Source organism: Microtus ochrogaster, chromosome 15 (assembly GCF_000317375.1).
Source record: "Microtus ochrogaster isolate Prairie Vole_2 chromosome 15, MicOch1.0, whole genome shotgun sequence".
In the NCBI taxonomy this organism is placed as follows: Eukaryota; Metazoa; Chordata; class Mammalia; order Rodentia; family Cricetidae; genus Microtus; species Microtus ochrogaster.
Window position 1 is genome coordinate 25,357,171 of NC_022017.1, and position 27,901 is coordinate 25,385,071.

The 27,901-nt window shown below is 48.2% G+C and overlaps 2 protein-coding genes and 1 pseudogene across 4 annotated transcripts; 2 read left to right on the forward strand and 1 right to left on the reverse strand.

Moving 5' to 3' along the window:
• Nucleotides 1–1,080: 1,080 nt before the first annotated feature.
• Nucleotides 1,081–1,588, reverse strand: LOC101980442 (annotated as a pseudogene).
• Nucleotides 1,589–9,076: 7,488 nt separating this feature from the next.
• Pkdrej (polycystin family receptor for egg jelly) lies at nt 9,077–15,499 on the forward strand. Its single transcript, XM_005354394.1, has one exon. The coding sequence runs from the start codon at nt 9,077–9,079 to the stop codon at nt 15,497–15,499; it is 6,423 nt and encodes a 2,140-aa protein (XP_005354451.1).
• Nucleotides 15,500–18,984: 3,485 nt separating this feature from the next.
• Cdpf1 (cysteine rich DPF motif domain containing 1) lies at nt 18,985–27,878 on the forward strand. 3 transcript variants are annotated; one of them, XM_013348830.2, is made up of 4 exons: nt 18,985–19,009; nt 21,438–21,553; nt 22,570–22,681; nt 23,355–27,878. In XM_013348830.2, the coding sequence occupies exons 2-4, from the start codon at nt 21,441–21,443 to the stop codon at nt 23,487–23,489; spliced, it is 360 nt and encodes a 119-aa protein (XP_013204284.1). In that variant the 5' UTR covers nt 18,985–19,009; nt 21,438–21,440; the 3' UTR covers nt 23,490–27,878. The 3 variants fall into 3 exon arrangements, with proteins under 3 accessions (XP_013204284.1, XP_005354452.1, XP_026638436.1); XM_005354395.3 differs by lacking the exon at nt 18,985–19,009 and adding an exon at nt 19,013–19,047; XM_026782635.1 differs by lacking the exon at nt 18,985–19,009 and adding an exon at nt 19,553–20,366.
• Nucleotides 27,879–27,901: the final 23 nt, after the last annotated feature.

Genomic DNA, 27,901 nt, shown 5'->3' on the forward strand with positions numbered 1-27,901 from the left:
CAAACACCACCTGGCTAGAGGTGCCCAGCTCAGGTTTGAGCTTTAATGTCCCTTGGCCATCTGATGATGTGGGTACCCGTGATCCAGCCTCTCCCTTCCCGAGCCTCCTTCACTAGGTCAGAGGCTCTTGGGGGGCTTGGGAGCCCTGGGCCAGTGCCTGGAGCCTCATGCACCTTAGTCAAGAAGTGTACCACTGACACACGTTGTGTGTGTGTGTGTGTGTGTGTGTGTGTGTGTGTGTGTGTGTGTGTGTGCCAGTTTTGAGTTAGGATCTCACTAAATTGCCTAAGCTGGTCTGAGATCAGTTTTCTTGCTTAGGTGGGTTTTGAACTTAGATCCTATTGCTTAGAATTGATACATTACTTGCCTATAATGCCTGACAGCCTTACAGATCTGTCCCACCAAGCCTGGTTGTTACTTGTAAGTTCTCGGTAGCCTTCCTCCAGCTGCGAGTCTCAGACAGGCAGCTCAGTTTTGGGATAATTCCTCACTGCCAGGCTTCACCCGTCACTCCGGTGCTGCCCTGGAACAGTTCCCTCCCTACCATGGAGTTTGAAGGATAATACAGTTCCCTTTGTTCCCTGCAGGAGTTTCTTGCCAGAGTGTGGGAGTCAGGTGAACAAGGATGGTGGAGAGGCAGATCCATCTTTGTTTTAAAATGTTGGTTTTTTTGTCACAGATTTTCTGCATTACTGTTCACTTTCAGAAATAATTTAAAATACTGTTTTATATAAGTGCTGAAAAGATACCCCTCCCCCCCTTTAAAGACATTTTCGCCATGTAGGTCAGTCTGGTCTTGAACTCACAGCGATCCACCTGTCTCTGCATCCAAAGTGCTGAGATTAAAGTTGTGTGCTGCCCCAGCTGGCATGAATACTATTCTTTTCTTTTCTTTCTTTCTTTCTTTTTTTTTTTAGAACATCTGAATTTTTTAATCCTTCTTTACAGGTTACCTAGACCACTTTTGATTTAAAAAACTGTAGAAAGTTAGTAACTACCACAAGCGGACGTCAGGTGGTGGCATGTGTCAATTTTCCACAGACTCCTGCTTTGCAAGGTATCTGAGTACACTGCTCAGGGGCTCTGCTCAAACTTGCTGGAATCACTCATGGCAGATTTTAGTCCACAGGTCGCTTTTCCCCATATTTCTTTGTAAACTCTTCACCATTCTTACAGAATTTTTTACGGTCCTTAGAGTATTCTTCAGCTAGGTCAGCCCGGAATGGGTGCTCAGGCTGGGGGTCCTTCACCAGTGCTATGAGGGACTGGATTACTTGGTCGGTTTTGGTGGCTGGCTTCCGGTTTTCAGCACTAATTACCGGCAGACAGACCTGCCCCTTCTCATCAATGTTAGGGTGGTAGATCTTGGTTTTAAATGTGATCTTGGATGGTTTGAATGGATACTCTGCTGGAAAGTTGATTTCAATTCTGAAGACCCCCTTGTCATATGGAGGATTGTCAGGAACAATTAGCCCTTGCCAAGCCAATAAATTAGCTTCATCAACCTAATGTTGATGTTACGGAGGTTTTTCATTCCACATTTACAGATCTCTTCCAGCTCCTTCACCGGCCTCCTGCTGGCCACCATCTTGGATCTGGTGCTGCTGCATCGATACCATTCTTGACAGCAAACATGGTTGGCGGTAATTCTAATGTCTTTGGATTTGACAGTGGACTAGTAGGCACAGCTCTGACACATCCACCACTAACAAAATGGATCAGTTGAACTTCACTAAATTAGCATATTTTCTGAATCCAAGGGCACTGTCAGGAAAAGGACGGATAAACCGCAGAATGGGAGAAAACACTTGCAAGTCACTGTTAGATAAGGGCCTAATACCAGGATCTGTGAAGACATCTTGAGCCTGGAGAGATGGCTCAATAGTTAACAGCACTTGCTGCTCTTGTAGAGGACCCAGGTTTGGTTCCCAGCAGCCACACCAAGTGCTCAAAACTGTAACTCTAACCTGGAGACCCAATGTTGTTTGGCCTCTATGGGCACCCGTATGCATATGGTGCACATAAACTCGGGCAGGCACACACACACACACACACACACACACACACATATATATATATATAAATAATAATGAATCTTAAAAAAATAATTCTGACAACTCAACAGGAAAGTGTTAAAAATCCAAGTGAGAAACTGGCAAAGGAAGGAAAAAAAAAAAAAAAGCAAGTGGAGGATTTGGAGGATTTGAACAGACAGCTCCCCAGAGAAGACGCACAGTTGCCTTCTGCAGAGTTTGTAAGGAGGGTCACAGTGCTGTAGGTAAGTGAAAGAAGTCACACAAAAGGAAACATACCACCACCATCATCACCATCATCGCCATCATTTTTGTCATCATTATTGCCATCGCCATAAACATCATCACCATCATCATCATCACCATCACCATAATCATAATCAGCAGCAGCAGCATCACCAGCTACAGCATCATCACCATCATCACCATCATCGCCATCACCATCATCATCAGGCGTTAAACATCCAGAACAGCAGATTGGTACAAACAGAAGGCATACTGCTAGAGGCCGGGGCAGGGGAGGATAAGCAACCACTGCCAGTGGTGGTGGGGTTTTCTTTGGGGTGACAAAATATTTGGCTGCAAAACCTTGAATATGTACTTACTACCATGTAGCTTTACCCTTCTGAACAGGTCACTTGATGTGATTATCACTTCAATAAAGATGCTGTCTTGATGAGGTTTTTGTGCCACATTCCCTTAGAATCTTGCACCTGAGTTGGGTTCCCTGCTCCCTCCTCAATCTTCACAGGCTGGTGTCAACCAGATCATCACTTTAGAGAAGAATCCGGAGACTGTTGGCCTCCAGTGAAGCTGGAGTGGTCCAGAATCCAAATCACCAGCATTCCATTCCTGCACAACCAGGAGGCTCCAAAATACCACGAACAAACCAATGGGGTAAGGGAGGGGGCTCAGAGGGTAGGGTACTTGCTGTCAAGCTGGATAAACTGAACTTAATTCTTAGACTTCAGCTCCACATATGCGTGCATGTGCCTGCCCCTCCCCCCAAACAAACAAAGAAAGAAACAAATATATGTAAAAAAAAATGTAAGGGTGTTATTTTTGATAGAACTCAGGAGTCAGATGCTGGGGTGAAACCCTGCTAACTCAAACAAGAGAAAGCACCCAGCTTGCCTTCCACCTCAGCTGATGTCCCCTCCCAAATTTCCTCTCTCCTTTGCCTTCTCAAACAAAATACCCTCAAACTGAATGTCTCCCTCTTCTACATCCTGTGCGTCTCTCTATCCATCCTCCTGTCTGTCTCTTATTCTCTATGGTTTTTTTCCTGTTCTCTTCCTGTCAACTGGTTGCTTGCTCTGCCTCTGGGTCTATGTTGACTTTATTTAATCCTGTTTACAATATGCAGAAAGCTGTTGGATTAAAAGTGAGTGCTAGGGCTGAGCCACACAACAATCAGAAACAGGTTTTTCCAGTAAATAATGCGGTCTCAAGGTTCACAGTGTGATCAAATATCCTGCAACATAAGAAGGTCAAGGAAACCTTTATAGAGGCCATTGAGGGCCTGGGTTTCCTTGCTTGCTTCAGGCATAGGGGCTGTAGAGGAAACAGGGGGTGTCTCTGAGACCACTGGAAATGCCAGCATGATGACCCCTTCTCCTCCCCACTGAATAGCAGGAACTTCCTGAAGCCCTCTGGCCTGCACCTAGGGGCCCTAAACTAGTGTCTGATGTGGCGGCAGCCCTAAGGCGTGTGGTGGGGAGGCAGAGTACAAAGGGTGCTCATGTTTACTCTAGCCTTGATATAGCCTTGACCATGAAGGTAGACTGGCCAAAATTCTACAAACTCAGGGCTGAAGAATGTCTAGGGAAGTCCTGGCTAATTGAGGAACCCCAGGTGAGAAGGAGATGCTTGGAAACACCAAAAACCAAGTCCTGGGGGAGGAGCCAGGTTCAGGGATGTGCAGCCATTGGGCATCAGTGACACAGGTGCCCTCTGGATTCATTTTCACTTGGATGGACAGAGGTGACTTGAGGAACCAGCAAAAGCCAGAGCAGGGGTAGGGAGAAGTTAGTGTAGAATAAAGTCAGAGGTTTACTGTTGATTACCTGTCAATTACTAGGAAGAAAAAAAAAATGCCAGGCACTTTTAATCTTTGTTTTAATAAAGCAAAATTTTATGCCTCACATTCTGAAGACTGGAAGTTCAAGAGAGCCAGCAAGGTCATGGTCTTGGCGAGGACCTACTTCTAATTTTGCAAATGACCACAGAGAGTGAAACAGGGAGAATCTTTTTATAACATCACCAAACTCATCATGAGGCCCCTCTCACATTCATTAAAAAGCTCAGTTGTCACTTCAAAGGGAATAAGAGATAGTTTGATCTTGAGCCAAATATGCATGATCAATACCCAATACACATATTTCAGGTTGTCCCAAAAGATGTTTTTCTGTGGATGTGTGTGGTGGTTTGAAAGAAAATGGCCCCCATAAGAGAGTGACCTTTGGAGTAGGTATGGCCTTTGTGTAGGAAATCCTAACTAAGACAGAAGTTGGTACCAGGGACTGGGATACTGCTGTGATAGGCCTGACAATGTTTTTGTTTGTAAGAATTTGGACTTTGGTACTTTGGGATAGGAAAGCAGTGGAATGCTTTAAACACAGCTTTATGGGCCATACTAGCAGGAACATGGAAGACAGTGATGCCGAGAATGATTTGAATTGTGGAGATCAAGAGGTTTCAGAGGAGAAGAATGTTAGTATGTGGCCTAGAGACTGGTCTTGTGATACTTTGGCGAGAACGTGGCTGCTTTTTGCCCTTGTCCGAATAGTCTGCCTGAGGCTAAAGTGAAGTGTTTTGGATTAATTCTGTTAGCAGAGGAAATCTCAAAACAGCCTAGTGTAGACTCTGTCTGTGGTTTCAATGTTAACTCTAATGAAGATTTACAATGCAAAGGAACAAGCTGAGCAAATAAAAAGGTACAGATTGAGAAAAGAGACATCAGGGAGCAGAACAGAGATAAACCGTGTGTTCATGGAAATAAACAGATTAAGAAATGGAATAGATGGTGTGGTGGATTCAGGACGAGATTCCACCCAGCTAACTTTCCAACTTGTGAAAAAGAACTAAAGAAAAGTTTAGAGTGGGGTACGGTAGCACACATCTTTAATCCCAGCACTGGGAAGGCAGAGGCTGATGGATCTCTGAGTTTGAGGTCAGCCTGGTCTACAGAGCAAGTTCCAAGACAGTCAAGCTTTGGCAGTGAAGGTAACCATCAAAACCAAAAAGCTGGTGAAGATGTAATTGAACGAGGGGGCCATGTTCCAGCCCCAGCAAGCAGCAGAACTTGGCAGCTTTGTCCACCTGGTTTTAGGTTTTACTTTGTTCCAGTATTTTCTCACGATTCTCCTTCCCTACATTTTGGAGCAATAAGGTATATCTTGTGCCATTATATGTTGGAGATAAGTAATCTGTTTGGATTTTACAGTTAAGAGATTACACGAATCTCAGAAGAGACTTTGAACTTTGAACTTCTAAACATTGTTGAGACTGTGATAGATGACGGGAACTTTTGAAGTTGGACTAAATCCATTTTCCATTATGATATTGTGACAAGCGTATGGGGGCCAGGAAGTGGAGTGTGGTAGTTTGAATGTGCAAAGTCTCTTCTGAGTTTCATGCACTCTCATTCTATAGACCTGACTGGCCTTGATCAGCCGACTCCACCCTGGCGATTACTGGGGACAAAGATGTCGCAGCCAGGTCACCCTCACATCCTGCATCACAGGGCTTACCACACAGAGTCGGATGTTTCAGACTTAGGAGACAGTTCAGATATTGTCTTGGTTTTTACTCCCCCTCTCTCTTTGGTTTTGGTTTTTTGGTGACAGGGTTTCTCTAGGTAATAGCTCTTGTGCTGGAACTTACTTTGTAGACCAGGTTGACCTCGAACTCACAGAGATCGCCTGCCTCTGCCTCCCAAGTACATGCGCCACCACCACTTAGTTTTAGTGTCTGTTGTGACAAGCAAGTTTTAGATAAGCAATCAAACACGCTGGGTTTCAGAAGAGCATACGATATTTAAATTCTCACCCTTCAGCCGGGCACACCTTTAATCCCAGTACTCGAGAGGCAGAGGCAGGCGGATCTCTGTGAGTTCGAGGCCAGTCTGGTCTACAAGAGCTAGTTCTAGGACAGGAACCAAAAGCTACGGAGAAACCCTGTCTCAAAAATAAAAAAAGAAATTCTCACCCTTCCCATTTCAGAATGATAATTTACAAAAAGAGGTCTTAATATGTGGTCTACATTAATAAATTAAGTGGAATGCCTTGGGAATTTTTCCTGGATGAACTTTTCCAGTGTAGGTCAAATGCCCACAGTTATGCCTGTTCTTGGCAGCATTATCTAGCTGACAGTTTTGTTCCCTAACTCTGTTGGCAGTAATCTGGAACCAACAGCAAGTCACATGACCCCCTCAGGCATCTCCCTGCTCCTTCCCCACAATTTCCCCAGCACTTGGGAAACAGAGGCAAAAGGGTCCAGTGTTCAAGGGCCTAATTAATTTTGCTCACCCTCTTTGTCAGCCTAGGAAAATGTTGGTGCCCAAAGGTTATCTGAGAAAGTGTTAAATGAATTAATGGAACACACAAGACAAGAGTGGGCCAGTGATACGGCTCAGCAGTTAAAGGCGTTTATTACCCAACCTGGCAACCTAAATTTGGTCCTCTGGACCCACACTGTGAAAAGGGAGTACTGACTTCTGTAAGTTGCCTTCTGACCTCCATATATGCACTGTGCACATTCATGTTTGTGCACACACATACACAAATAAAGCATGTAAAGAAGAGAAGGAGAAGCACCAACAGCCAATAATGACATTTATCGGAAGTGACACTAGATGGTCATCTTTTAAAGAATTTAATGACAAGCCAACAGTGACTGAGTACAAAGAGAGACAAACCCCTATCAAACACCGAAGTCAAATGAGAGAGATCGCCACACAGGAAGTACACAGGGTTGTTGGCTGCTTAGATAAAACAGATTCAAGACAAAGCTTGTTACCAGATAGACACATTTCATAGTGGCAGGAGGAGCAATCTGTCAGGAAGGCATCAACCCAAAGCTACATACACTCACCAACCAACAGAGTCCCCAAAACGCACAGTGAGAAATGCCAGAAGGGAAGTGTGAAATAGAAATTTCCACTCTCAAGGTAGGAAATTAACTTCCCTTAGAAATTACAGCACCGGCCGAAACCTCAGGAAGGACACCAAAGATGGAAGTACCACTACCTACTGCCTCCATATAATCAGTCTCTAAATTATGGTATTATCATTTAAGCTGGGCCTGGTAGTGCAAGTCAGCTACTCAGAAGGCTTAGGTAGGCATATCACAGGTTTGAGGCCAGCCTGAGAAACTTAGCAAGACCCTGTATCAAAATTTTAAAAAGTTTTTTTTTTCTTTTAGTTCAGTTAAGAGGGCCCGGGGAACATGAATGAGGTCCTTGGTTCAACCCTAACAACAGCGTACACATTCGTTTTTAAATTCACATGGAATATATACCAAGTGGGACCCCAGAGTGGCCATTAAGGCAAGTTCTGCATTTAAAAGAATAAAAATCATCCTGAATCTACTCTCTAATTACAGCAGAGTTAATTAGAAATTAATACGCATAAGGTTTCTGCAGAAACCCCCAATGTTTGTAACTAACAACACCCTTTGGGATAATTAACTCATGGGTACAAATAAAACACCAGGGGAATTAGACATATTTTAACAGAAAGGTGACAAAAATACAATAAGCACGTAGGATGTATTTAAATACTGAGTAGTAGGGAAATTTATAGTTTTGAACACCTTTGAAAAGGGGGAAAAAGAGAAGCAGAGGGAGCAGGAGGAGGAGAAAGAAGGAGAAGGAGGAGGAGGAAGAAGAAGAGGAGGAGGAGAAGGAGGAGGAAGAAGAGGAAGAGGAGGAGGAGGAAGAGGAGGAGGAGGAGAAGGAGGAGGAAGAAGAAGAGGAGGAGGAGAAGGAGGAGGAGGAGGAGGAGGAGGAGGAAATGCCCCCAAAGGTACAGGGATACAGCCCCTGTCTATCATTCCCAGATTAGGTTTTATCTCCAATAACCTTCTCCCCCCTAAATTACATAGTTATTTTTAGCTAAGTTCAAACACACGTCTGTGATCCTAACACTGAGGAGGCTGAGGCAGGAGGATCTTCATTCAATTGGTTCCTGGGATGACACCGTCTCAAACAAACAAGCAAACAAATACATAAATAATGCATTTAAAAGTGGAGGGAAGAAACAAAACAAAACAAAACAAGAACAAATGTCAAATGTCCCCAGACTGAGCTGAGGCGCGCTGGCAAGGTCTTCCTGATTACATTATTTTGGAACTGGTTTTCCCGTGGGAGCGGAATTTCTGCTAAGAAGCTTTTTTGGTGTGTCCAGTTTTAAAAAGAAGAAAAGAGGTGGGGGCGGGGAGCGGGATTAACCTCATTTAGCAAGTCCTTATCCTGGAGCCTACACCAGTGTGGGAAGAAAAGAGGCAGTGAGAAGCAGTCTTGCGGCAGGCTGCTGGCCAGCGCATAGTGACCTACCTTGCCTCTGCCCTTCTGGAAATGGCACTGCCCTTAACGCCCCAGTGTCCTGTGATAGAGCCCTGGTCCCAGCAGCTCTACGATCCTCCTTGTTCCTGAGACTCCCTGAGACCCACTCCCCCACTTTTCTGTGATTTCCCACGCCGCAGTGTTCGGTATTTTTTCTTGGACCTGAGACCTTTAATGACCCTGAGACCCCACTGTTCCTGGGAACCTACTGCCTTTTGGTACCCAACCGTCCCTGGGAACACACTCTTCTTGAAACTCACTAAGCCCTAGAAATTCGCAGTCCCTGAAAACCCACTCCCCCTGGGAACTCATTGCCTCGTGGCGTCTGAGCCCCAGATGCTCCGTGGACCGCTTTATTCCAGTGTTGCAGGGCACGTTGCCGCGCGGCCGGCTTCGTGGCCGGCCCCTCCCGGTGCGCTCGCGGCCCAGCCCAGAGTCGGCCGTTGCGCCCCGCGGCCCCGCAGCTCCCGGGGGAGCCATGTGGCCGGGCCCCGCGCTGCTGCTCCTGGGACTGGGCCTGGGCCTGGGCCTGGGCCTGGGCCGCCCGCCATCCTCCAGCCCTCGCGGGCTACCGGGCGTGCTCAGGAGTGCCCCGGGGCTAGGGCAAGGCGAGAAGAGCAGCGTCCGGGGCGGTGGCACCGGTGGCCTGTCCTCGCGCACAGCCCCACGCCGCGCGGGCCCTACGCTGCCCCATAGGTGTCCCTCGGGCGCAGCTGCGCGTGTCCTCCTGAAAGTCAACTCCTCGGACCCTGCAGCCTCCACGGCTAAGGTGTCCTGCCAGACGGCCACCTGTACCATTCAGCAGGTGAAGATCAACAGGAAAGACCAGCAGGCTCCCCTCATCCTGAGCAGGAATGAGGAAGTCACCCTCAACGTCACCATGCTCTGGGACTGCCCCGAAGCCATGATCATTCGCAAGAATTGGTTGTACTTTTTGGTGGCCTCTGTGAACGACACACCTGACTGGAACCGACCTGTGCGCCTGCCGCAGGTGCGGGTGATGAAGTTTTCCTCTATCCACATCCCCAAATTAGCCCTGTCTTACGGGGTGTATGTGTTTAACTTCACGCTGTCCATCAACAGTTGGGACCTCACCTTGCCCCCACTGACAGACTCGGACAGTATCTACATTTGGGTTATAAAACGTCCCCTGAAGGCGATTCTTCTTCCTGCAACTGCCAAAGTGACTATGAATTTCTCTGATAAACTGATCCTGAATGGAAACATGTCCTATGACCCAGAGGCAGACATCCCCACACAGGGGCTCCGATTTTTTTGGTACTGTACCACAAATCCTATATACTTTGATGACAATTACATACCAGTGACCAAGCAGGATGTCTGTCACCCAGAGCAGGATACACTGAATTGGCCTTGGGCAGTGGGCCCGGTACTAACCATCCCACCAGAAACTCTTAGGGGCAACGGCGTGTATTACTTCAGAATGGTAGTACGGAAACAAAACAGAACTGCGTTTGCGGATAAAACCGTACAGGTACTGAAAGGACTCCCGCCTACGGCGCTCATTTCATGCATAGAAAATTGCGGCCCCACATTAGTCGTATCAGACCGATTCTCTCTGTCTGTGGATTGCACAGGTTGTTCCGGCCAGGATTTCTATAGCTGGTCCATCTTATCTCGGTCAGGTCATGAAGTGATGTTTGACTGGACAGGGCAAGCTGTCACCAGGAGGAATGGGACTTTTTTATCTATAAAAGCATTTGCCTTTAGGAAGTTTTTGGAACGCGGGTTTTGGATTTCTCTGGATCTAGTATCTTGGAGTGGTACAACGTTGAATTTGATACATCCCTTTGTCATTAACCAGGGCCCTCAAGTTGGCAGGTGCAAGATCAATCCAGCGAAAGGGATTTCGATGGTTACTAAGTTTGTTGTTGAATGTAGTGATTTTAAGGATAAGAACCTCCCCCTTACGTATAAGATAATAGTAGCTGAGCTGGAGAGCACTGGCGAAATCAGTTCAATAGAAGAGAATAATACACTGGGGGCCATTGCGTATTTAGGGACACAGTCCACAACACCTGCCTTCTTTCTTCCTGTTGGTGTGATGGCGAGTCACTACAGTTTGAGGCTGTATGCTCAGGTCTACGACTCACTAGGGACTTTTACTCAGGTGACTTTGCAAGCCACTGTACTGGTACCAACTGCCAGGGACTCCCCGAAGACCGTTTTACAGAAGCTGCTCAATTTCACCATGGGACTGACGTCACCACTGTCTACTCTGCTTCAAAAGCAGGACTGGCTGCCTGCAGGCTACTTAATCTATGTGGTGGCTTCTGTCTTGAATAACATAAAAAAGGAGCCGGAGCTCCAAGATGAGAGAGCTCAGTTCCTGGAGCACCTTGTCAATCAGTCTTTTGTGCCCACTATGAGTACCCTGGACGAGATCTGCCAGGTGGTGATGGCGATCACCAAATTAACACAGAAAGCCCTTAACTCCAGTCAAGCATTTTCGGTGGGAGCCACATTACGGCTGGGGCAAGCAAACCAAGCTCTGCAAACCTACCAACGCAGGAACAAACACTTTCACACCCGGCACATTGAAATTGTGGGCACTGGCATCCTCACTGGTCTGTCTAACCTTCTTAAGCTGATCAGTCCCTACTATGTGTTCCAAGACCCTTTCTTTGTAGTTGAATCACTATCAGACACAATCCTGGCTAACAAGGTGCCAGGGAGCAAAACCACAGTACTGAGGACCAGCAACTTTAACATGTATGTGGAGAAAGCTGAAAATTCGCATATTGCTAGGGTCTTCAGAAACGAGACACGCTGCCCGGACTGCCTCCTTGCGACACTGACTGCAAGCAGGGTTCCCGGTCTAGCTCCGAAGGCTCCAGTTTCAATGATGTTTTGTGAGTTCACCAATGACCCCTTTCCTTGGTTAACTTACCCAGAAAACATTTCTTCAGATGTGGTAGGGTTCAGAATGACAGGAGCCACGGATAATGGTAGTGTCATAGAGATCACACCTGATATAGCGGAAGTGTACATGGCTAGAAAAGACTTGACCTTCGCGAGTTTTAACCTCATGGTGGGACCAGCCCTTGAGGGTGCTGGGCTTTCAAAGATGACAACTGGTGGAGTTAGCTTTGAGGTGGACAGCAGAAGAACCGGGGAGGTGCTGATTCAAATTGTCACAAAAGTGACAGTGTTGTTCAAGGCCTTGGTATATGCAGGCAGTAAGGTCACCCCCACCAATTTGGTTGCCATGTTCCTGGTACCTCATGACATCCCCCCCATTGCCAAGTGGAGTGGCCTGTTTGACCCAACCTGTCCAGTCAAGGAGGTCCGAGTGGTTTGTCTGCCATCATCCTTGCTTCGAATCATAGCTCAACGCAGCCATTCATTCAAGTATAACGTATCTGTGGTCCTGCAGGCACCTCGTTTTGTCTTTAGGCCCACTAACAAGCTAGTGAGAATTGCCCTCTTCGTGGTTCACTGTTTGGACTTGTATGGGATCCAGGGTGATTGGCAAGAAGGCACCTGTGTGTTGGGTGAGAAGACCACATGGGAACAAGTCCACTGCATCTGCAGGAATGTGGGGCGGAGCCGGCGGCAGCTGGCCTCAGTCAAGCTGATCTACCATCATCTGCACACCCACTTTGTGACTGGTAAGGTGATCGTGATCCCCAACCCCGTGGATCTGCAGCTAACCATCATTAGAAAACTTAGCCAAAACCCCGCAACCTTCCTGGCTGTGCTCTTCATTATAATCCTGTATGTTATTTTTGCTTTCTGGGCCTTGCACAGGGATGTAATGGATCAGTACCTTCGGGACCATGTGGTAATACTGCCTGACAATGATCCTTTTGATAGCATATGCTACCTGATCACCATCTTTACTGGGAGTCGCTTGGGGTCTGGAACCAGAGCCAACGTCTTTATCCAGCTTATGGGAACAGAGAGTACCAGTGACGTGCATTGCTTAACCCATCCCTATTTTAGAACTCTCTACCGAGGAAGCATCAACACGTTCCTCCTGACAACAAAGCATGACTTGGGGGACATCCATTCCATCCGAGTGTGGCATGACAACGAAGGCAAAGCGCCTAGCTGGTACCTAAGTCGCATCAAAGTAGAAAATCTCTTCAGCAGACGCATTTGGCTGTTTATGTGCCGAAGGTGGCTCTCTGTGGACACCACTTTGGAGGCCACGTTTCCTGTCACCAACCCGAATGAACCTCTGAGAAGAATCGACTTCTTCCTCATTGACCTGAGCCATCAGCTTGGGAAAAACCACATGTGGTTCTCCGTCTTCACCGACGTTGTCCCCAAACCAGTCAACAGGCTCCAGCGGCTGTCCTGCTGCTTGGCCATGTTGCTAAGCTCTCTCGTTTGTAATATCATGTTTTTCAATCTGAACAGAAATGAGCAAAGTGAATCCATAGAGGGGCGCATCATCCGGTCAATGATGATAGGAATCGAAAGTGTGTTGATCACAATCCCCGTGCAAATATTGATAACCTTTTTCTTCACCTATTCCCAGAAGAAACCGCGAGTGAGTCTAGACAAGGTGGGACCTCAGAAGCACCCCTTGATGTCAGAGGAAGGCATGTTCTGGAAAGAGCGACTGGACAAATGGCATGAACATGAAGTGAAGGCTCTCTCCAAAACAGCTACCAGGTCCACGTCTGCTCCCAGGGAAAAGCCTTCAAAGAGGGCCTTTAAGACCTCCCAGAAGAGCAAGAAAGCAGACAGCAAGGACCCAGACACCCAGAAGTCCAATAGGAACTTCAGTAACAGTAAGGGAGACAGTGAAGACACGTCTTCAAGGGACTCCTTTACCCAGCTAAATACTGCTGAGCCCGTTAAAAATAAGACCCAGATTATCCTGCCCAGGTGGTGTACTTATATAGCCTGGTTTTTCGTGTTTGCCACTTCTGGCGTATCATCATTCCTTATTGTATTTTATGGCCTGACGTACGGCTATGACAAGTCAGTAGAGTGGCTCTTCGCATCTTTCTGCTCCTTCTGTCAGTCTGTGTTCCTTGTACAACCATGTAAGATTCTACTGTGGTCAAGCACCAGGACAAAAAACCCCAAGTACTGTAAAAACCTCTCATGGTCCAGCAAGTACCATTACACAGAAATCAGGCTGCAGGAGGCGAAGATGTCGCCAGAGGAGATGCAGCAGCTCCATGAGGACATGGACTACCTCCGAAGCTCGAGCATATACCAGCCCATGAGCGAAGACAAAATCCAAATACTCAGGAGGAAGAAGAGGACCAGGAGGAGGTCCCTCTTGTTCCTGAGCTACCTCGTGACCCACTTCATATTCCTGACCCTTCTCCTACTCCTCATTGTCACCCTGCGCCATAAAGACAGCTTCTTCTATAACCAGTTCATTGGCCATCAGTTCTCCATGGGTCTCGCCACCGTGATGAAGCTGGGTGACATCTACACATGGCTCAACAGTGTGCTCCTGCCTTTGTTACACAACAACCTGAACCCAACGTTCCTTCCAGACGGCTCCTCCAAAATCCTTGGCCTTCCACTTATGAGGCAAGTGAGGGCCAAACCTAGCAACAAAACTTGTCTGTTGGCCAAGAAGTTTGCGCAGAGAAGCATCGCAAGAGAAATCCATTGTCACCCGCAGTACGGCATTGACCCAGAAGACACAAAACACTATTCCAGTGTTTGGAATAAGGCTGGCAAGCGGTCTACAGGCAAAAGCAGTGATGGATTTACTTACAAGCCCCCTGGGAAGAAATGGGTGTATCATTCCTACGGAGTGTTAAACACCTATGGATCTGGAGGGTATGCCTTCTATTTCTTTCCAGAAGAGCAGATCTCCAATTCCACACTGAGGCTCCAGGAACTTGAGGGAAAGAATTGGCTTGATGAGATGACCTGGGCTGTGATTGTGGAACTGACCACCCTGAATCCAGATGCCGGTCTGGTGTGTAGCATTTCAGTTGTATTCGAAGTCTCTCCTTTAGGGGTCGTCAACTCCAGCCTCTCTGTGTACTCCTTTTCGCTATCTGATTTCAACAGAGAAACTTCGGCAGAAACCTACCTGTATGTGGCCATCCTCATTTTCTTCTGTGCCTATGTTGTGGACGAGGGCTACGTCATTACGCAAGAAAGAGCTTCCTACTTAAGAAGTGTGTACAACCTGCTCAACTTGTCTCTGAAGTGCATGTTTACCCTGCTGATATTACTGTTCTTCCAGAAGCACCTCCTGGCCACCAGCATGGTCCAGCTTTACCTGACTCACCCTGGAGCCTTCATCCCCTTCCATGCCGTTTCTCGGCTTGATCATTCCATGAGGATCATCTTGGCTTTCTTGTTATTTCTGACCATACTGAAGACACTCAGGTATTCCAGATTCTTCTATGATGTGCGCCTGGCTCAGAAGGCCATCCAGGCTGCCCTTCCTGGCATCTTCCACGTGGCCTTGGTGGTATCTATGTATGCCTTCATGTACGTAGTTTTTGGGTATCTGGTGTTCGGTCAGCACGAATGGAATTACAGCAACATCAGTCACGCCACCCAAACCATCTTCTCCTACTGCGTGTCAGCCTTTCAGAACACAGAATTTTCCAGCAACAAGGTTTTTGGGGTCCTGTTTCTATCATCTTTCATGTTGGTGATGATCTGTATCTTCATCAACTTGTTTCAGGCGTTGATTCTGTCTGCCTACGATGAGATGAAGCAGCCTGTGTATGAGGAGCCATCAGATGAGGCAGAGGCAATAACCTACCTGTGTGATAATCTAAGATCTGGGTTTGACTTTCTCACCTCCCGATCTAGGGACAAAGACCAATCCGAATTCTTGGTCGACATGATGTATGGGCAGCCAGAGAAAAACAATCGCCGGTTCCTGGGGCTGAAGACCAGAAACATCAATGGGAAGAAAATGGCTTACCTTGTTGTCTGACTGGTGAGGATTGGAAGGGCCACAAACAAGACTGTCCCAAAACATTAGGTGTTTGTCAAGGGGACCAAAGAATGTCTTGATGGCTCTGTCATGCACATATCCACACCTGGAGTATCCCCGCTCTGGGCCCTGCTCTTGAGCCCAGAGCAGAGGGGAATATTGGGGGGAAAAGAGGATGGCAAGGTGGGATTCCCTCTGGATGGGATTCAGGGACTCCTTTTGTGGAAGCCTGCAGCAGTCTGGAGGAGTGACAGCCACTGATTTTGAGACCCAACCTCAAGGGAAAGAGCTGGCCAGGTCCCATCGTGGATTTAGCCTCAGGCCAGCAGCCTCTAAGCAGAAGCAAACTGGCCAGTCTCCCTGGGAGACTCCCTTGCAGACCATGCCTGGGAAACCTCTCTCCTCCAGCCTTTCTGCAGGCCCCGGGTGAGAGGGGTCCGGTGCGGGGAGTGCCAGGACTGGCTTTAGAGTTTGAGGATGCAGAGATCAGAGCAGGGGACAGGGATCTGAAACTTCCCACTTAATCCCTTCAGAATAAGCATTTCTAGTGCACTTGGCAACAGTGTCTGACCAAGAAGCACAGCTGTTGCCAACAAAGGCGCACAAAGGTCCATGTGGAAACATGGTACCTGTCCTGAATATAACAATATGTGTCCGATGACTTGGGCGTTGGGGTACATTTGTGACTGGGTGGATGATTTAGGAGGAAGGGAATGCGTTTCACTGTTCATGAAGAACAAAGGGCTAACAACTATTATATTGTTACCCAGAGGCATGCGTCTTTATGGTGACGCCACTTTAAGTTTTATATGAATTAAACTTGAGATTTCTTCTGTGACCTGTGCAGTGATTTCTGTGTAAGGGATCAAGGCGTATCTGTGGCTGCCTTTGAAGGTGAGGGCCAGAAAAGGAAACACACAAGCGAGGTTATGGCTGCACTAGACTCACAGCAGCGTCCTGCGACTTTGAAGACTCATCTGTACGACACTCTCTATTTTTTTTTTTTGAGACAGGAGCTAACTATATAATTCTGGCTGTCCTGGAACTCACTATTTAGATCTGCCTGCCTCTGCCTGGTGGCCATGGCACACTCCTTTAATCCCAGCACTCGGGAGGCAGAGGCAGGTGGAACTCTGTGAATTCGAGACCAGCTTGATCTACAAGAGCTAATTCCAGGGCAGGCTCCAAAGCTACAGAGAAACCCTATCTTGAAAAACCAAAAAATAAATAAATAATGAAAATTAAATAAAATCCCAGCTCCCCCAGTGCTGGGATTAAAGGTGTGTATTACCATATTCAGTTTTATTTTAAAATTCATAGAAGTATATTCCTGGAATCTACCCACTCCTACCACTCCTGTACTTTCCTAAGACTTCCTCTTCCCACCTTCGTGCTGCCACCACCATCATCAACCTCATCCGAAGTCCCGCCTACTCTGGATGCGTTTAGGACCGTGACACCTCTTTCTCCAGTAGCCGTCAGTTGCCAATAATTCCGGAGACAGGGTGGAGCCACAGGAGTCCCTCCCCCATCCATGCTGGAATGTTAACTGGCTTGGTCTTATCGTGTAGACTTGTACAGGTAAACACGGTTGCTGTGAACTCATGAGGCCAATGGCCACGCCATGCCCAAAAGACAGCATGTTACAATGCCCTCCCCCGCCATCCCTCTGCTCTTAAGTTCTTTCTGGCCCCTGTTTTGAGTTGTTCCCTGAGCCTTGCTGGGGGTGGGAGTGTTACAGATGTCCCATTTAGGGCGGAGCACTCAACAGCCCGGCTGTTTTGTGTTGTACTGTACATTGCGAATGGCTTTGTTACAGAATCCCTTCTGCTGCCTAATCTCAAACTCAACTGGCACTTGCTTGAAATGGCAGGAGCTCAGTGATTCTGCCCATCTTCTGTGAGAGGGTTTTATTACATATATGTCATAGTGCTGGCCATCAGATGTCTTAGAGATGCGTCTGGAAGAACAGCACAGCAACAGTAAAGAAAGGACATTGCTTGGTTAGAAAACCCTCCCCAGAAGCTGTAGGGTTGGTTGAAAGAAAATCCCACACAGTCAAGGGCAGGTTGTGTCCTTACAAGTTGCTAGCCAACAAAACCGTTTAAATCCCAGAAACCAGAAAGGCAATTTCCACTAATGTTGGTTGCATGGCTAAATTAGGTGAAAACACATATATCGCAGGACATGGAGAAATTATGCCAAAACTGAGGAGGAGCCCACACTGCAGAGGGAGAATTATTGCCAATAGTCCTGCTTGGCTATGGATTTCATTACACGACCACGCCAGGCAAGGGGTGCCTGCTGGTGCAATAATGGCAAACTGGTGTGAATGTAGACAACACTGATTGGATTTAAGGCTCCCCAGGAAGGAACCCATGTTTGGAACTATAAAACTGGCAAAAACTTGTGGCTGGAGGTCATAGGCTCTGGTGGGGAGAGTACTATTGTTTGGTTAAATGAACAGACATGCCCGTAAAATACTTGTCTTTCTTACCCACAGTTACTGCTGCTCTTCTTTTTGCAGTCAGTGGTAGTTAATGAGACTCAAAACCAGCCAAACAGCTGTAAATACCTATTCCTATGGCATCGCGGCCCAATGCCCAACCATAAGTGAAAGAAAGTAATCAGAGTTCTATGTGACCCCTTCCAAGGTTCAGGGAACATTATTCAAGAAGTGCAGAAATACTGGCCATAGAAAGAAGCGAAGTGTTATATAGTGTTCCCTTTCCTGTAGATGGAAACATTCTCTCCTGGAGGCAGAGGAGGATGGACGAGAATCAGAAAGTTCACCAAACTTTTAATTTGAGACTATCCACGACAGGCGCGGTGGCTCACGCTTTTAATCTCAGCACTTGAGAGGCAGAGGCAGGAGGATCTCTGTGAGTTCGAGGCTAGTCTGGTTCAGAAAGTGAGTTCCAGGACAGCCAGGGTTCGGTTACCCAGAGAAACCCTGTCTCGAAAAACCAAAACCAAACCAAACAAACAAAAAAAGAATATCCACAAAGCCCCTTCCCAAAGTTACTAAAGCAGTTAGAAATTGTTGCAGGAGGCAGATGGAGCTGCCTTCAAGTCGTGCAGACAAGTCATTAACCCCACTGGGTAGGCTTTTCAATGTTGCAATTACTTCAGTCATCTTTAGCTCTGTAAATAATCCCAATACATCCACTGGTTCACCAAGCAAAAATTAGGAATAATTGGTTTTGTTTTTGTCTGCCATCAGTATGCTTTGTCCTGAAGAAGCCCAGACAGAGCTCAAGCAGAGATCCACAACCTCTAGACATCAGCAGTGAAAACAGAAGCGGCCAGTGAAGCTCTTCCCCGACAAGGACACGCCACAGGGGAGACCTGGGGGAATCGCCACCCGCTCCACCGGGAGGGACTAAACGGACGCTACGGGCCGAAGGCGGAGCTTCGGCGGATCTGGGGCGGGCCGCGCATGCGCTATGGGGTGGAGCCAGGGTTGTGGGCGGGTCACGCAGGCGCCGTGGGACTTTCGGCAGGGAGGTGGTGAGTGCGCGTGGTCGTGTGTCGCGGGGACGCGCGTGGTGAGCGGCACCGTTCTTTCTTCACTGCCGGGCTCGCTAGATCTAGCCTCGGCGCTTCTGGAAGCTGAGAGGGAGGCGTTTGGCCTAACACCCCGCTGAGGGCGAGGGGAGGGCTGCGCGCGGGTGGCTAGTGGGTGATCCGAGCCGTAGGTGTCTTTGGTCGCCAGGCGGAGCCCTGCTGATCCGGGAGACCGAGCGGGAGGTGGAGGCTCTGGCCGAGTCTCGCTATCCTGGGACTGTCCCCTGACTGTCACCTGCTGCGAGGGCAACGTGCCCAGCAGCAGGCCTGCGACGTGCGAGTTGAGATACCAAGCAGAGCTAGCTAGGTTCGCGCACACCCAAAATAGGATTTTCATTTTTAGACATCATTTGGAACCCCTGCCAGTTTCCAAGGCTTGTGCCTTCTGGCTCCAAATCTGCAGGACCTGGAGGGTTAGAGGAGGGCACAGATGGGGGCGGGGGGGCTGCTGATGGGTTGTGTGGGAACTTTGAAAGGCGAGGTAGGAATTCCAATACGGCGCCGTAAAATCTGTCAGTTGCGTTTTCTTGAACTCATCAAACTGTTTTGCCGGTGGACCACTTAGCCAGCAATCTACAGGGAGGCAGGTCCTCCAAGACCTTAGCTACACCTGAGTATAGAAGTGCCATCAAAATGGCAAGTGAAGATTCTTCCAGTGAAGGGAATGTGCAGGAGGCACATGAATCTGTCCTTAAATAGTATCTGAGAGGCCAATAAATCTCACACCTAAGCACAAGTAATGCTAGAGAAATTCAAAGCCAGTACAGAAGAACAACCAGGAAAGCCAAACCTCTCATTAGATTGATTCAGCATCAAACAGCACAGGCCTGACATACATGCCCACTCTGAGTCCTAAATACTGTTTTTACCTCTACCATTTTATAGACAAATCAGGCTTATAACCCAGACTGAGACACAAGAAAGAACAAGGAGACAGCCTTGCTGCCAAGGAACAAGATACTCAATAGGTGCAGAACCAGACATGGCTCAGATGTTGTTAAAACTATCAGATGGGAGGTTTAAAACAAGCATGGTTAACACGTTCAACATGCCAGTGGAAAAGACACATAACATGCATACACAGATGGGGATTTCAGCAGAGGAGGAGAAAAAGAACAGTAGACAGGAAGAGAGGAAGAATAACTTAAGGGGCCTATCAGTTATGTGAATAAAGCCAGTGAACTTGAAGGAAGTCTATAGAAATTATCCAAATAGGGGCTGGTGAGATGGCTCGGCAGATAAAGGTGCCTTGCTTCCAAGCCTGACCTGAAACTGATCTCCAGATCCCACTTGGTGAAAGGTAAGAACTGGCTTCACATTGGTTCTGTGGCCCATTGTGATGGCTACTCCTGGTTGTCAACCTGACTGTATCTGGAATGAACTACAATCCAGAAATGGAGGGCACACTTGTGATCTGGATCTTGAGGCAAGAAGACAACATGCCTTTGGTCCAGATCTTGAGGCCGGAAGCACACCTTTAATCTGGGCCACACCCTCTGCTGGGGAGCCTATGTAAGGACAGTGGACGAAGGAAGGGCTCGTTCGTTCTTCACCTGCCTGCTCTCACCTTGTCAGCACATCCATTCCTTCACTGGAATCACCTACTTTATGATTCTAGAACATACAGAAGACCAACTGAGACACCCAGCCTCATGGGACTGAGCAACTGCTAGATTCTTGAACTTTCCATTCACAGCTAGCCATTGTTGGATGACAGACTGTAAGACAGACCAATAAATTGCTGTACACACACACACACACACACACACACACACACACACACACACACACACACGAGAGAGAGAGAGAGAGAAAGAGAGAGAGAGAGAGAGTCATCCCATGTTTTGTGACTATAGAGAACCCTGACTAATACACACATGCATACCTATACAAAATCAGTCAAACAACAAAAATAAAATTAAAAAATTATGGCTGGTGAGATGGTTCAGAGATTAAAGTCATTCGCTGCCAAGGCTGATGACCCTGTACCAATCCCCAGGACCTATACTGTAGGAGAGAATTCCTGCAAGTTGTCCTCTGAACTTGTCATGAATTCCATGGATGCACAATCCTCTCCCCAAATAAATGAATGTAAATACAAAGTAAATTATCTAGTTGAAGCATGTGGGGATGAAAACCAAATTCTCTGATTTCACTTTGTTTTGTAGCCCAGGCTAGCCGTAGTTCATCTTACCACTTGGCAATCCTGGGTGGCATTGAGTAGATGTTACTTGCTCTGAGTTTGAGCTTACTTGTCAAGGAGGCTTGCATCTTGTGGATGAGAATATGCACAGCAGGCAGAGTGGATTTGGATTTGAAGGGTGCTGGTTCTCGGTTCCGATGGTGATGCCCCTACCTCTTGGTCTTACAGAAGATGGCATCTGAGGCAGAACCCCGCCCCCTGGGCATGTTTGAGTGCCAGCTCTGTGCCTTGACAGCTCCTTACAGCTACGTGGGGCAGAAGCCCCCAGACACCCAGGCTGTTGTGTGAGTATGCGCTCTGAGCCAGTGTTCCAGAGGCTCTGTCCAGCATTGCTTGGAGGGTGTTGTGTGGAGAGTGTATGTGTTGTACCCTAGATCAGTCCTTGCCCTTGTTCTGGATGCTCCAGGCGTAGCCCAGGGAAGCCCCAGGTGAGGCTGGAAAGCTTTTTTAAAAACTCTGCCAGGGCTGGAGAGATGGCTCAGAGGTTAAGAGCATTGCCTGCTCTTCCAAAGGTCCTGAGTTCAATTCCCAGCAACCACATGGTGGCTCACAACCATCTGTAATGAGGTCTAGTGCCCTCTTCTGGCTTTCAGGCATAACGCAGAAAGAATATTGTATACATAATAAATAAATATTTAAAAAAAAAAAACAACTCTGCCAGGATTCCCTGCCCTCCCTGTAGGTGCAGCGGACAATTAAGCTCTTGCTCTATGAGATGGAAGCCTTGTGGCCCAGGCCAAACAGCAATGGAGGAGCATTGTGGCGTTTTGCCCTGTGCTGTCCCTGCTGATGGTATTCGGGGCTGGGTGGGTACCTAGTGGTTCCTAAGGACCAGCTTTCTGAAGGTCTGTTTCATGCAGGTTGGGAGTAGAGATAGTTCTAAGCTTGTTTGTTGGATTGTGGTTCATCCTTCATCAAACACATTATGTGAGAAAGCTGGCTTGTTCTGGACTCGTGACAAAGCAACAGGGGACCAGGCTCAATTCCCTTGCGTCCCTGGAGGATCATGCCACTCAGTTGCTCTCACGCTGATGTATGTGGCATGGAGTAGAGTGTGCTCCCCATTGACCTCATGAGCCCACCTAGTGAATCCTACTTGCTCTGGCATGCACTGGGAGGCTTCCACTGCACCTTGCGGAGCTGGGGCTAGGTCACATTTCAGGTCCTGCCTGTCCCCCAGCTGCCAGCCTTTCTGCCACTACCCTACTGCTCAGGTTGACTAGTTCCTGCCAGCTGAGGCTCCTGGTGCTGCCGTGCAGCCCTGCCGTGGCTCACAGGGGAGTGTCCCTTCTCCCTGCAGCCTCCTGGAGGAGAGCTACATCATGAAGGATCCCTTCTCCTCAGACAAGGCAAGGTTTCTGGTCCTCGGCTCGCGGTGCAGTGTGTGCGGCAGGCTGGTGTGTGTGGGCCCGGTAGGTATACCTGGGGACTTCCTGTTTTTGCCCCACAGATCTGGGAACCTCCTGATCACCAGGTGGAGAGAGGGTGAGGGTTCTTAGATGACAGCTAGCCTAGCCTTGGGGATACAAGGGCAAAGGGAAAGGGCCAGTGAGGGCAGACAGAGTGTCTCAGCCTGAGGTTGGGCCTTGCAGTCGTCATAGGGTCTGGGAACCCCTTGATACCTGCTGCAGGGTCAGTGCATACAAGGGGCCTTGCCACAGGTCATACCCGACAACTGTCCTCTCTCTAGGCTGTCTGGTTGATGTAGGGGATGGTGGCAGGAGCCTCAGGGAAGACTATGGAGGGAGTGTTTGAGGTCAACAGACTGGAAAAGTGGGCTGGGAGCCAGCCTCTGAGGAGCCTCGAGTTGCTCACTCCCTGGATTTGGGCTGTATTTGGGAAGCAGAAGTGGGAGTTGCCCCCAAGAATGTCAGGCATCTTCCCCTTTCTTGGATTAAACAATACATTGTTAGTAAGCTGGTCTCCATTGCAATGGATCGTTCCTCAGAACTTCAAGCAGGGTGGCCACTCTGCCAGCCTGCCTCTCCCTGTGTTTTATGCGGTGTGGCGGAGCGGGGCTTGCCTGGGAGCGGCAGTGCTGTGTTGCCCCCACCCTCCATGTTCTAGCCCTGTTTCTTCTCACAGGATTGCAGCCTGTTCTACTCCAAGAGGGTCTGCCTCCCCTGCGTTCAGGAGAATATCAGTGCCTTCCCTCAGGAAATCCGGCAGGATGTGGAGAAGAGAAAAGGTGCCTCCAAGAGGCCTTCCAGCCATCCCTGACCACCATGTGCATGGCCTCCTCCAGTGCAGCACCGGGCTGGTTTGGCCAGGGTTCCGACTGGGAGCTGTGTATCTGGCCTTCTCTGAACTGTGGAGTACCTGGAGCCATGGGAACCCAGGAGGTTGCCAAGACTGAGGCCAGACAGCTGGAGTGGATCCAGCTGCAGCTCCAGGACTGGCCTCTAGTGGAGGCCAAGAGTGAGGGAAAGGGAGCCTCCTTCAGTGGACAGTTGGTAGACACTCCCGGTAGATGTACCTGTGGGAGACACCCGGCTTCTCTTAGGACTTCCAAGTAGCATGATGTCATATCTGTAGGGAAATCAGCCTCCAAGGGTATTCAAGGGTTACGTCACATTCTGTGTCACATGTCTGGGAAATGATTTAAACCTTGACCCTGTACCATGTTTATAATTAAAGACCTGAAGACTAAGCTAATGGTTTAAGTAACCTTTTCACTGACCTACTTGGACACTCAGTACATCCTATCGGGGTCAGTCTGTGGGGCTCGGTCTGTGCAAACCAGCCATGTCCCAGCAGCATTCAAAACGAACCAACTAAGTTTTAAAAATAGTTTATTTTTTTTAAAACCATTAAGGCAAAACTGTACCCTGAAATTAACTCTTTACATTCATCAGTCTTACAGTAGGACTTTCCAAACATACAGGTTCCCATAAATTCAGGATATAAATCAATGCATACAGTCAGTTCAATCTCCTATGGAGAAAACGAAGAAGACTCAATATTTTTTTTTTAATTAAGGTTAAGTTACAGCCATTTTCTAATTGCCTGGAACCAGTCAGTTCATGTGACTAGTAAATTCTATTTGTGCTTCTGTGTTCACCCTGGATTCCTGATGTCCTGGGTAGCCCTGTATCCACGAAGAGCTGGGAAGTGGGAGAGGATGCCGGCACTGGCTCAACAATCCCTGTTCAGGACCGTTCTTACCACAGAAGTGAAGAAGGGCTGCAGGCCCCCAGCTCTGAGAGAATGGCACATGGACAGTAGTGAGCAGGTGGCAGAAAGCTGGCTCAGACCTTGCTTTGGAAATGAGCATGTCCTTGTGTGTGTCTGTCAGACCCCTCCCCTTGGGCTCTAGTGGGATGGCACTGTGGGTCTTGGAGGGTGTTACAAAGACACACCAAGGAGCAATGTGGCCAGGAGACCGGAAATGACATGGAGACACAGTGGGACAACTCAGACCACCACAGTTCTTTGGTAATTTACAGGTAACAATTCCCTGAATAGCGGGCAGCTGTTAACCCTATAAGCCTACTCAGTAGTAGCCTTGATAGCAACGCCAGTGTAAGGTTAGTGACTTCCAGTCAGGGTTCAGGAAGGCCTGGCTGGCAGAGATGGATACAAACAGATTGGCTTGCACTTGTTGCGAGGGGGAAGAAAAAGGAAAAGAAAAAAAAAACCGATGACTAAAGGAGCAGATGCCCACACTGGAAAGAGAGAGTGCACAGCTCGGGTGTGGGGCATGTGCTAACAGGCAGTGGTGCTGTTGTGTATTTGGGCTTCCTGGGTCGAGCAGGCTCAAGGGCCAGGCTTTGAACATACACCGCATTGAACCCCGACTTAGAAGATTCCAGGTGTTGGCAATCAGACACACAATCACAAGCTAGTCAACTGCTTGTATCAGAGCATTTAAAAAACAAAAAACAGAAATCACAGTATTTAAGATATAGCTATAAAGATAATTTCTTTTTCATTCAGTGCAGAAAACATAGTGACACTTGACATGATAATACTGACATCTTCCTAGAAAAGTGCCAAGTGGCAGTCATCTGTTGTGAGGTACACTTGGTTTCAGGCCTGACAAAAGAGCTTTTTTTTAAGAAGTGAAATGTCTCCCAGTGACAACTTTACCAGGAAAGGGTCAGCCACTTGCTGGTCTTCAGGGCCTGAATCCAGACTCTACATGACCTGATACACACTGAGACCCAGGGGTCTGGGAAAGATGCCCAAGTGCCCCCTGCAGGCCAGGGAGCCCAGATACCCATCTGTCTCTGCTCTGGCCTCACCACTGTAGGGGTGACCTGTGCCCAGTGGTGAAGCATGTTTCACTGAACAAATGAATTTGAAGCTGGACAAGGGGGAAAGAGATGTGAAAAGGAGACCATTATCTCCTCTCTTCACAGATCATTCCAGAGTTTCTCTATTTGACCTCAACTGGGAAACTTTTAAATAAAAAGAAAATGAAACTGAGCCTGGTCGCTGTCTATGATGTAAAACTTGATGTTTCTCATTTTCTTTTGCCAACAACGGCACCTGGCAGCCACGTGGTCAAGACATGACACTGACCATGGAAGCAGTTTGGTCAGTTCCCGTTGGCACAGGACTTCCCAAAAGGTGAACCTCACTATGCAACCACTCTCCCTGACAAAAGGAGTTCTCTTGGGGGAGCAAAGCAACACACTCTTTTTCTCATGTCTCTGAGATTCTGAGACATGGATGCGACAGCTGTTGGCTGGGGTCTGATGAGCTTGAAGCCCACTCCACTGAGGAAAAACCAGAGATGCCAATACATTCCTCAGAGGAGGCTAGTGAGGAACATGATCTACTCATTTAAACCCAAACCTGTCTTGATGCAGCTCTTAGTATGTGCTGTGTTTTCAGAGAAAGACAACAGCCATCTCTGTTCTGAGTCAGGCTGTTTTTCTGATATTACCCGATTCTGTTCATGGGTGTCAGCCATACAAATGGGACTGGGGACAGAGTGGTGCCTGGTGGGCCACCGGGAAACCAGGCTGGCCCTCTAACCATCAGGTTGGTGGTATCTACTTGAAGATCAGTTTAGGCTCCTGTTCTCACCCCTTCAGAGGCTGTGACCTACTCGGCATGCTGGGTGAGCAGCTGGAGGCAGGCGCTGCATTTTTCCAGTGGGATCTTCATCTCGAATGGCCACAAAGGTTAAAGAGAGATTCTGCGAAGTTGGTGGGCTTTCTGGCTCTAGGAGGCCCTGGGCCAAAGGCTAGTCAATCTTATGGGACACCAGAAAACCTTTAAGCTGAACTTCAGCAAGAAATTTTCAAAATGCATGGCCAAGGACACAGGGCAAACATCGCTTTCCACCATGTGTCAGGCTGCTGAGTGTCCAGCATACCCATGTCATGGTGTGTTGATAAAGGCTCAAGGTGAGATATGTTTGGAATCAGACAGATACAAGCTGAGTGTAGAGCAGCCCAGGGGCCATGCTTGCTGAAGGTCTGCTTCAAGAATCTCTCCTGGGGAAGGGCCTGTAAGACAATTGGAAAGAGGTGGTGTGGAGGGAGGGGCTAGCGGAGTGGAGCAGACAGAGTGCCAGAGGAAGTTAGGTAGACCTCAGTTCAGTAGATAACAGCCATTTTTGCACAAATGCATCCTTAAAGCTCCCTTTAACAGCAAATGTTCCTTCACAGAGACACATACATCTCCTGGACACAGGAGTTGAGGAGGAGGGACTTGATCTCTACTGGTCTCCAAGGAGTCTGGCACCAGGAGAATTTTGCCTTCAGTGCTGAGAAGTGGCTCCACACCCTTGCTCTAGAGCTCCAGGAACCAAGGTGGCATTTCTTACTGGGCTATTGGTTGATGCCACTGACACCTTGCAGACCATAGCTATCCACTTTATCGTTCCTACATGTGCCACAGTATTTGACCTGGCAAGGCTTGGGTGACTGTCACCTTGCTAAATCTGACTAGGGGACCTGAAAGATCCTATTACTATGTGGCCACATCGTGAATATCCTTCCTATTAATGGAAGTGCACAAAGTCAGTGACTTCCAAGCCAAGGCCACTGTGGTCCCTCCTGGTTTCACTGGGGATAACTCACTGGCAGTCACACGAGGCTCTGAGAACACCACATTTCATGAACACCACTGAGCATCAGCTCTGACGCAAGCCGACACAGAGCTGTCAGTCAGCTGTGTGGTCCATGCTGAAAGCATACGGCAAGGGGCTACTTTTATAGGTTTTATGGAAGTTCAAACAGAGTGCATGGCTACTCCAAAAACCTATGACTCAAAACTCTCATTCCAAGGTCACCTATCCCAGAGTGGCATTTGTCTAAGGCCCATCAGAACAGGAGTCTACCCTGGTTGGGGACAGATGCACTGAAGAGACTTGGAACTGGAATCCAACCTTTGACCCTTTAAACCTAGGACCAGCTCTAGCCTGTAGGAAGGACCAAAGACTGGGTATGCCATGTGCCACAGAGGCGGGCTCCTTCCCGAAAGAGCTCAATCCTCACTGGGATCATTTATGGAACTGTTTGCTCTGCCACTGATTCCTGAGAGCCTGGGCAGACTGCCTGCAGCGACTGCTACCCAGCAGAGCCTTTGTCTGGCAGGAAGGGAAGAGGGAAAAGCGGGAAAGTGAGGAAGAACGGGAGAGAGGAAAGAAGACATGGAGAAAGGAGAGAAAGAGAGAG

What these genes read in the sequence shown, in the direction of transcription:
- Pkdrej (XM_005354394.1), top strand. Translation starts at nt 9,077, where the DNA reads ATGTGGCCGGGCCCCGCGCTGCTGCTCCTGGGACTGGGCCTGGGCCTG.
- Cdpf1 (XM_013348830.2), top strand. Translation starts at nt 21,441, where the DNA reads ATGGCATCTGAGGCAGAACCCCGCCCCCTGGGCATGTTTGAGTGCCAG. An exon ending in CCAGACACCCAGGCTGTTGT is followed by an intron (nt 21,554 to 22,569) that starts GTGAGTATGCGC and finishes TTCTCCCTGCAG; the next exon opens with CCTCCTGGAGGAGAGCTACA. An exon ending in GGCTGGTGTGTGTGGGCCCG is followed by an intron (nt 22,682 to 23,354) that starts GTAGGTATACCT and finishes TTCTTCTCACAG; the next exon opens with GATTGCAGCCTGTTCTACTC.